At 42.1% G+C, this 9,243-nt stretch overlaps 1 protein-coding gene across 3 annotated transcripts in view; it reads right to left on the reverse strand.

The window, feature by feature from the left end:
- Nucleotides 1-1,899: 1,899 nt before the first annotated feature.
- Nucleotides 1,900-9,243, reverse strand: part of LOC100282914 (RNA-binding protein) — an 8,172-nt gene continuing 828 nt past the window's right edge. Inside the window, exons 2-6 of one of the 3 annotated variants that reach the window (XM_035964806.1) lie at nucleotides 7,611-7,705; nucleotides 7,246-7,396; nucleotides 7,084-7,150; nucleotides 6,748-6,982; nucleotides 2,078-2,669 (exon numbers count right to left, since the gene is read on the reverse strand). In XM_035964806.1, coding sequence (XP_035820699.1) covers nucleotides 2,459-2,669; nucleotides 6,748-6,982; nucleotides 7,084-7,150; nucleotides 7,246-7,353 — 621 coding nt within the window. In that variant the 5' untranslated portion in view covers nucleotides 7,354-7,396; nucleotides 7,611-7,705 and the 3' untranslated portion in view covers nucleotides 2,078-2,458. Of the gene's footprint in view, nucleotides 2,670-6,747; nucleotides 6,983-7,083; nucleotides 7,151-7,245; nucleotides 7,397-7,610; nucleotides 7,706-9,243 lie in introns of all 3 variants that reach the window. The other 2 variants (NM_001155820.2, XM_020547739.3) reach the window with 2 other exon arrangements.

Here is a 9,243-nt window from a genome sequence, read left to right on the forward strand (position 1 = left end):
CAACTCGAAACTTTGAATACAGCAACTTTTTGACGAAATTTTGAATTGAGAGGAGATGAGGTCTTCTCGGCCAGCAGCGCGGGCGGTTTTATAGGCGTTCGTAGCTCGGCGCCAAGATCTGTGGCGCCGAGCTACGAGGCTGCCCCCGCGCCACCTCGATGTCAAGTCAGCCCTAGCCGCAATTAGCCGTTATCGCCACGTCACAGCTCGGCACCATGGGCTATGGCGCCGAGCTGTGTTACCTCGGCGCTATAGTTCATGGCGCCAAGTATTGGGGTCCAAAGTTGCATTTAAAATTTCTAGAGGTCCAAACGTAAATATTTTTCGAAAATAGGGCTGAAAAAGAAAAAATCGGGCGAGAAGAGCGTAGGTTGGTTTAGGGTCAGGTCGGGGGGCTGAGGGTCTTTTAGGTAGTGTTTGGATGGATGGATGAGGAAGGATGAAGAGGGATGAGGTGAGATCGTTCTAACTTGACCCATGTTTGGTTTGTAGGTCCAGAGTTAGGGTCAAAGAATATTCTTTAAAAATAGTGGATGAGATCATCCCTTAAAAAATAAGGGACGGGGTTAATCCAGGGTTGATGCCGTCCTATCTCTCGTTGACACCAAACCAAGATAAGATAATGACCCCCGTGGCGTGGCACCTGGTAACAGACTGTACATATCACCATCTCGACGATCTATCTAGCCATGCATGGCCGTTGGATCGGTGATCTTATCTGTAACCAAATACTGGAATGGGTCGGAGACTGCTAGCTGCTGATCGAACAACGATTCTCTCCCGCCGCTGCGTGCGTTCCGCATCACACGACCGGATATGCTTCTGCAAGCGCACCATCGCCTTCGTCGTACTCGTACCTACATGGATGATTGGTCGGGTTTTCATCATTTACGCATGCATGCTGCAACAGCAACAGCTAGTGTAATAAGTGCTTGAAAAGAAACGAGAGAGATGAACACTTGGATACAGTTTCAGCTTTCCTGGAAACCACTGAACCACATACTCGGAAGACACCATCACTAACCCTTTAATGTTGAGGATAAAAAAGAGATGAGATTTCTTAATAGCATCCTTGATTTTAATCGATCTTAATGTATATAAATATATGATGTAATTGGTCAGTTTCATGGTGTTGCAGGCATGGTGTTGCGGTTGACTTCACAAATAAATGTTTAATGCAATCCATACCAATAGTCTGACTAATGGACTAACCTCAGACAACAGTCGTTGTGCTACTCAACAGTACGCCAAGATGTATAATTAGACTGTAACAAGACAGTCTAAATTAAATGTGAAGACGTGTCGTGCCTAAATATTGGATGGAGGAACAGAATCAAAGTATGCATGCTAGTGGTCCTAAATTACTAAATAAATGCAAAGGAAAAGAAATCGATTAAACTGTTACTCCCTCTGTTCACAAATGTTTATCGCTATGATATTCGTGCCTATTAAATTTTCTTAAGTTTAGTTAGATTTATAAAATATATTAACAACATTTGTGTCTTCAAATAATTTTACTATAAAAATAGATTCGACGATCTATCTAATAATACTAATTATATACTATAAATATTAATATTTTCTTATATAAATATAGTCAATGATAAAAATTTTTACTAATACCAACATTTATGGATGAAGGGAGTAGCTAGCTAGCTTCGCATGAAGAATAAGTCATCAAAATGTGACCTACTACATGATCTGACCTAATGTAAACTGCTACAGCAACAGTTAATGAGAGGCAGCCAACACCAGAGTAAAGTTAGCCTCATGAATTAGGCGGTTCCGTCCAGGTTCCGTCCATAAACACTGTTTTTACACTATTATACAGTGTAGATTAAACAATGTAGAATGTACTGTTTACATATTAAAGTTTGAATATGAATAACAGTTAAAGTTAGCCTCATGAATTAGACGGTTCCATCCAGGTTCCGTCCATAAACATTGTTTTTACACTGTTCTGCAGTGTAAACTGAACAATGTAGACTGTATTGTTCGTATAGTAAAGTTTGAATATGAGTAACAGTTATAGATAACCTAAGGACACCTCACATTTGCATGCAGAATAAGGGAGTAGTTGATTCGACAGTTCATGCATTTGACTAGCCTCTGACCTTCAAACAAAGTCCATCCATCCATCCATGAGTAAAAAAATCATGGATCAGAATATGCATCAGGAGAACGCCTATACCTTTCTTGCCATAAGCCCATAACCATGATACCCCCACTGACATATACAGCGTCAAATGCTAGGACCCTAAACCACCATACAGGCCGAAATCGCATGGCACAAGATGATAGAACAAGTTCTACGTACATTCAGTGTATATTAGCCTCCTCGGCTCCCAGTTGCTTCGAAACTCTTTAAAAAAAAGGCACAACAGCACCAGAGGCCCAGGAATCAGCACCAGTAGACGTAGCAAATACATAAAACAACTGGCAGACGTGCTCAACTGCGTCACTTTACATGGGAGTCGTAGACGTCAAATACAGATTCTGGGATGACGGTGGGCAGCTTGTCTATGTACATGAAGAGTCGCCTCAGGTTCTCTCTTCGGACTGTCGCCATATCCACGATGTCCTTGCTGTCCGTGTATATCCACAGGTCAGCAGAGTTTACCCTCTTGAGGCTGTCGCGGCAGAACGGACAGGACTGGGACCTTGACCTCCTGCAGTAATAATAGCATTACCCACTTAGAACAATAGAGATCATACTGTCATCAAGGAAAGAAGAAACCCAGTGGAGGAATCAGAAAGATATCGAACTTCGCAGTCTGGCTAGTGACGGTCAGGTTGACACTCTGACACTAACAAACCGCATGCTAGTTCTGCATCGTCGCATCGACATGTTAATAACACACACAATGGATGATCATTGTCCTTATTTGGCTTGATGTAACCATATTTGCCATGCCTAACTTCATCCCTCAAAAAAGAAAATTCAATAGAAGAATTCAATCGAAGAATCAGAAAGATATCTTCTGTAGGCTAAGACAGTGATGGCGATCAACAAAGTACATGCTAATTCTGCATTCAAATGTCAATAACACACAGAGAGAGAATGACCATTGCCCTTACTTTGGATCGATGTATAATATCAATTCCAATTCCAAAAAAAAGAGAACTGTTTCAGCAGACAGCGGGCATACAAATGAATGCTAGTCCTTGAAGAGTACATGAACAGAATGAGTATCCGATTATTCTTATATGGAAATGAACTTATAGCCAGGTCTCTAATCCTAGGTAATCTAGCATTCACATTTTCATCTAAAACCACAAGAATTAATTAGGTTTTGTCCTGTTTTGGAACAATGTATAAACCTACATCCAAACAAAAAGGAGATGACATGATATGTTCTAAGTTATAACATGCAAGTAAACAAGCCCAGTGGATATCTCAAGGCACGCAGTGCAGGGTTGACACATAGGAACACCATTGGAACATACAGACCAGTCACCAGTCGCCGCCGATATCATTAAATTCAGGCCTAAGGCCGTCCTCAGCAGATCGTGCATATGACCGTGCAAAACACTATTTTGCAATGTAGACTGCACTGTTTACAAAATAAAGTTTGAAATAGGAAAGATGCGGAATCTGCTGAAGATAGCCTAACCATGTTCAAGAGAAGTCCACAATATGGATCTTGGTCTCCTTTAGGCTCACTACAAGCTGTTAATCTATTGTTCTAACCTAATCCTTATGTTGTCATTTTATTATTGAAGTTACATTACATTATCAGACTATTATTCAAGTCTGCAGCGCCCATTCCTGAATTCTGGTATCGTGGTAAAATGTGTATTGAAAAATAACTTCAAGTTCTGCCCTAAAACTCCTACCTCATGCCATAGGATTGTATTATTACATCAAGAGCAAGTAAACATCGAAAAGCAAGAATGGAAGCTGATATTAGTTAGCCATAAAAAAAATTAGCAACCTTTTTTCCCATTACAGTTTGTTGCTCAACTAATCTCGTGTGAAGATCAACCACTAACTTATGGAACACAGTGGCAAAAGAATGAAGGACAGAATGGCTAGCAAAGCAAAATGGCAGTTACGGACATACCATCAAGATTCATGGTCAATGATTCATAAGGGTGAATTGATCTTGTAATGTAATATGGAGCTCATGGCAAACAAAAAATGACACACCGACCAAGACACTTCTTTTCAGTTTAGTACTAACAATCCATAAATTTATCAAACATCTCACCACTGTGACTCAGTGCCTCTGGGATTCACTGGCTTTGTCTTTCTTTCGATGTGTTTGCCGATCTTGTTGGTCCGTTTTTTCTGTGTTGACTTCGTTTTTACTCAGTGGCATCATCGTCTGGGCCATATTTGTGGCTCCCTATTATGCACTTTGATTATTCATGGTCATTTAGGTTCGGTATAGGTCGTGAATCTTTACATCAGTGCAAAAGTTGTCGGTTAGGAAAGTAGGTACAATTTTCTTACCATTCTAGTGAGTCTGTTTCTCAGCATCCTTTTGATCTTGCTCACTCATGTATGGGGTTCTGCTTGTTTTGTTCCTAAAGGAGCCATTGGTACTATATCATTTTTATAGATGATTTTTTCACCACATAGATTTATTTCATGAAACATAATAGTGAGGTTATCCATTTATAAGACTCTGCTATAGAAAAAAAACTCGGCCGGGGAGGGAAAGATTGCCCTCCCGGTATTATATTAAGAAGAGACCGAAACAATGGTCCCGGCCGAGAAAATCCCCGAACCCTGGCACCCCATCACTAACGGGCCGGCGTCAACCGTCCACTCTGCAACGGCCCAACCGGAGGGTGGCGCACAGGACATCGTAACCCGAGAGCGGATGGGGCACAGCGAGGGGATTTTTTTTAACCAAGCCTGAAAATTCGCACCCGAGGGGAATCGAACCCACGACTTGGAGGTGCTACTCGGAAGTCCTTAACCACTAGGCTAGAGCCCCTTTGGCAAGACTCTGCTATAGTTCACACTTATTTTGATGCCTCTATTTGTGTCTTTCGCGTTGACTCTACATGTGAGTCCTCTGATGTTCTTTGTCAGGTACTTTTTGAGCAAGGGACTTTTGCCTAGTTTTCAAGTCTTGGTGCTCATGCTCAGAATGGTGTGGCTAAGCGCAAGCATTGTCTTCTTCTTGAGACTTGTGCTCCTATGCTTGCCTCTTCCATCCCTCCTCATTTTTAGGTCGAGGTTGTTTCTACTGCCACTTGACTAACATTAAACCTTCCTCAGCTCTTCAGAGAAAGATTTTTCTTTTGAGCGTCTTTGTGGTAAGACGCCTGACCATTCAAGTCTTTGTTTGTTTGCTTGTGTCTGCTATGTGTCGCTCCCACCTCGTTAGCGCACTAAGTCAATTGTTGAGTCGGTTGAGTGTGTTATATCGGGTATAGTGTTGAGCATAAGGGATATCATTGTTGGGATCCAGTTGCTCGTCAGATGAGGATCTTTTGGGATGTTGTCTTTGATGAGGTTCGTCCTTTTTATCCATGTCCTTCTTCTGATGCTTCATCAACATCCTTGGTTGATCCCCTTTCTTTTTTGTTCTTCCTGGATGCTCCTACTCCTACCGTATGTCTCACGCTTAGAGCACCCCTTGGTGGAGTCCTTCCAACTTCTGTTGTGCCTTCTTTAGTGGTACCTCCCTTTGTGTGTCCTTCATAATCTCCTTCCTTGGTTTCTGACTACAATAGGAAGCCTCTGGTGACACATGTCTACACTCGTCGGGTCATAGATTCTTCTGGTACACCATCTTTCTCTGTTGAGCTACCCTCTTTTGTTGTGTCATCTTTTGCTGTTGAGTCATCTTCCCTCTGATGATTCACCTTCATTTGATGAGACAACTCCTATTGAACTAGCTTCTTCTGCTAATTCTTCACCGCAGCTGACCCTTAGACAGAATCATCATTTTGTTAGCAACCTGACCAATACTTTCCTTTAGGTTTTGCTGCTACTCTTCTTCCTGAGCCAACCATTTATCATGATGTTATTCTTCATTAGAAATGACAACATGCAATGGCTAAAGAGATTGCAGCTCTTTAGCGTACCGGCACGTGGAAACTTGTTCCTTGTCCACCACATGTCTGCCATATCACAAGTGGGTCTATAAAGATTAAGACCTGCTCTGATGGCTCTTTTGAGCGTTATAAGGCTCACCTAGCTACCCGTGGCTTCCAACAGGAACATGGTCATGACACCGATGGGACTTTTACGCCTATTGCTCACATGACCATTGTTTGCACTCTTCTTGCTCGTGAGTGGTTCATCTCTCAACTTGATATCAAGAATGCCTTTCTCAATGGTGAGCCACGTGAAGAGGTCCACATGCAGCCACCATAGGATGATATGAATGATCTTCGCTATGTGCCTTCAAAGCTTTAGTTCATTGATTTCTTCAAGAAGAAGAAGACCACAACTTAGCATAGGTTTTATCTCTCCAAATTTGGTATGTTTGATCCACCTTGAATTTGAGGGGGGTGTTAGATGTCTATGCATATGTCTTGTTGTATGTTGTCTCATATATGAAGTCCTTGTTGTACACGGTCTCTATCCTCTCGGTGTATATATTCAGGCCTAGTGCCCTCATATTGAACATTCATAACAATATACATGTATCCCAACATGTTACACTAGAAATTATTCCACATGTCGTAGTATTTCATCTTGAGCAGGCAGGAGTGCATAACTGTCTGAACAACATAATAGCTAAAATTATCAAAACCTTTAGAAACGGGAGTGCAGATTCGTACCATTCACGATAGCATTTAATGCACATAGCGTGGCTACAGGTTGGAAGAACAACTTTGACATTTATTTCCATGCATATGCCACATTCCTCCTCTATATTATCATCAATCTCTGATACCACAGTTTTCGGATCCTCATCTCGTCTTCTGTACCTCTCTAGACATATTGCTTTCTGTTTTCTATCCTCCACTTCATTGATTCTTTCATGTAATTGCATCAAGGAGGGAAATATGACAGCTGCCAAAAACAACTAAGAACTAATGAACAAGAAATTAAGGATAATAAACATGCAAAGAAAATACTGTCATCCAAAAGGTTCTCAAAGATATGCACTATACCATAAAATTCCCTAATGCTTGCTTTTCTTTCATGAGTACACATGGTGGTTGTCCCATCAGCGTAAACCTGCACATTTAACATAATTGTGATGTTAACTGAAGTACTGGCTCACCATTAGAAAGGGAAGTTTTTTTTATTCTAGAACCGAAGTGTTGGTCAACCTTATAAATTAGAATCCTCAACAGCCCAAGTGCACCAGCAAGGTTGCAGTCTGTCCACTGCACAAGAAAAAGGAAAAAGTGGGCAGCAGGGCAATATGCCATCCTCATCTGAAGGGAGGCGCCATCATATTCCCTCCTAAATTCAGAAGCACTGCATTTTTACAAACAAAATAACTAGCAATTAATTCTTGGTAATGTACTGAAGCCATTGGAGAGAAACCTAAATGATGACTTGCTAAGGCAACTAGGCCATAAAATAAACCATGAATAATAGTTAAATTCATCATTACAGCCTTGTCAGCCAAATGATATTAGCTCTCATGGTGTCTTGTATATTTGCAGATATAAGATTCCATCACAATTACCAAAGGATGATAAAAACGGAGATGACACTAATGGAGAGAACAGATGCCACTGAAGCGGAAGCGCATGGCACAGCGAAGAGGAAATTTTCCCAGTGCTACAACAACAACAAAGTCTTTTAGTCCCAAGAAAATCGGGGTAGGCTAGTGTTGAATCCCAATAGAAGCCACAAAATTCAAGGTTCAGGTACGTGGATAACTATTTTCTGTTAGCTCCTATTCAAGGCTAAGCCATTGGGTATATTCCATCCTTTCAAGTCTCTACGCACCGGCCTCTAGAGGTCTCCATTTAACATGTCTAAACCATCTCAATCGGTGTAGGACAAGTTTTTGTTAGAGTGTGTGTTCCTATATGTATGTGTAGGTGCCACCATAGCCCATTATGGTTAGGGTTTCCCTTGAGTCTCCCTATATATATGTGACCATCTCCTATGCAATACAACAAGCAGTCTCATTCTCTGACACAGTTTTTCTTCGATTGGTGCTACCTCTAGTCTAGAGATCGCCAAACGGGCCGCCGAGCCATCTAAGCCCGAGGGCTCGTTTTTCTGTCCGAGTCCGGCCCGCAGCGGGCCTAAACAGGCCGGCCCGGCCCGTTTAGCACGGAAAAGGCGGGCCAAAAACAGGCTAAACGGGCCGATAAGCACGATTTAGTGCAAAAAAGCGGGCTTAGAGGAACGGGTCGTGCCGGGCTAGCCTACCGTGCCTAGTTTCCTGTCCGAGCCCGGCCCGCTTATTCGTGCCGGGCCGGGCCTGCATAGAACCGGGCTCGGATCGGGCCCAAACAGCGGGCTTCGTGCCGGGCTCGCGGGCCTCGTGCTTATTGGCCATCTATACTCTAGTCTAACACATATATGATCTTTTCGGACTCGATCCCTTCTTGTATAGCTACAAATCCAACACGACCTACGCATGTCAGCAACACTTATCTGTTGAACATGGCGTGTTTTTAGGCCAACCTTCTGCACCATACAACACAGTAGGTCTAATCGTCGCCCTATAAAACTTTCTTTTTATCTTATGTGATATTCTCTTGTCACATAGAACACCAGATGCTAGACATCTCTTCCTCCATCCTGCTTTGATTCTATGTCTAACATCTTCATCAATATCCCCATCTATCTGTAGCATTGATCTTAAATACTTATATGCTTAGCAAGCTTCATAGTATCCCATACAGGGGCAGATCTAGGATCTGATCACACCCGGGCCAGTCTATTTAATCTACTAGGGTTCTAATATATTTTGATCTAAACATAATCAAGTTATGTTGATATATACGGATCATGACCCGGGCCACGGACCGGGTGGCCTGTCCCTTGTATCCGTCCCTGATCCCATAGCTTCATCGACTTAATTCCCAGGTAATTAGTACAACTTTCAGTATCTCCTAGTCCTTTCCCAGTGCTATAACTAAAGATATTTCTTCCAGGCCAAAAAAAAGACGAATTTGAAGAGAAATTCCCGAGATGCAACTCAAAAAGGCTCCCACATAGCAGAGCTTCACCAACAAAATAAGATTTGGCCAAAAAAGTAACAGATTTGCTGACAGGTGGCAGCGTGAGAAACTACTGGCAGCAACTTAATCATCTACATATACTAACTATACCCAAACAAAACAAACTACAAAACAGAA

This window comes from Zea mays, chromosome 2, assembly GCF_902167145.1.
Source record: "Zea mays cultivar B73 chromosome 2, Zm-B73-REFERENCE-NAM-5.0, whole genome shotgun sequence".
Classification (NCBI taxonomy): Eukaryota; Viridiplantae; Streptophyta; class Magnoliopsida; order Poales; family Poaceae; genus Zea; species Zea mays.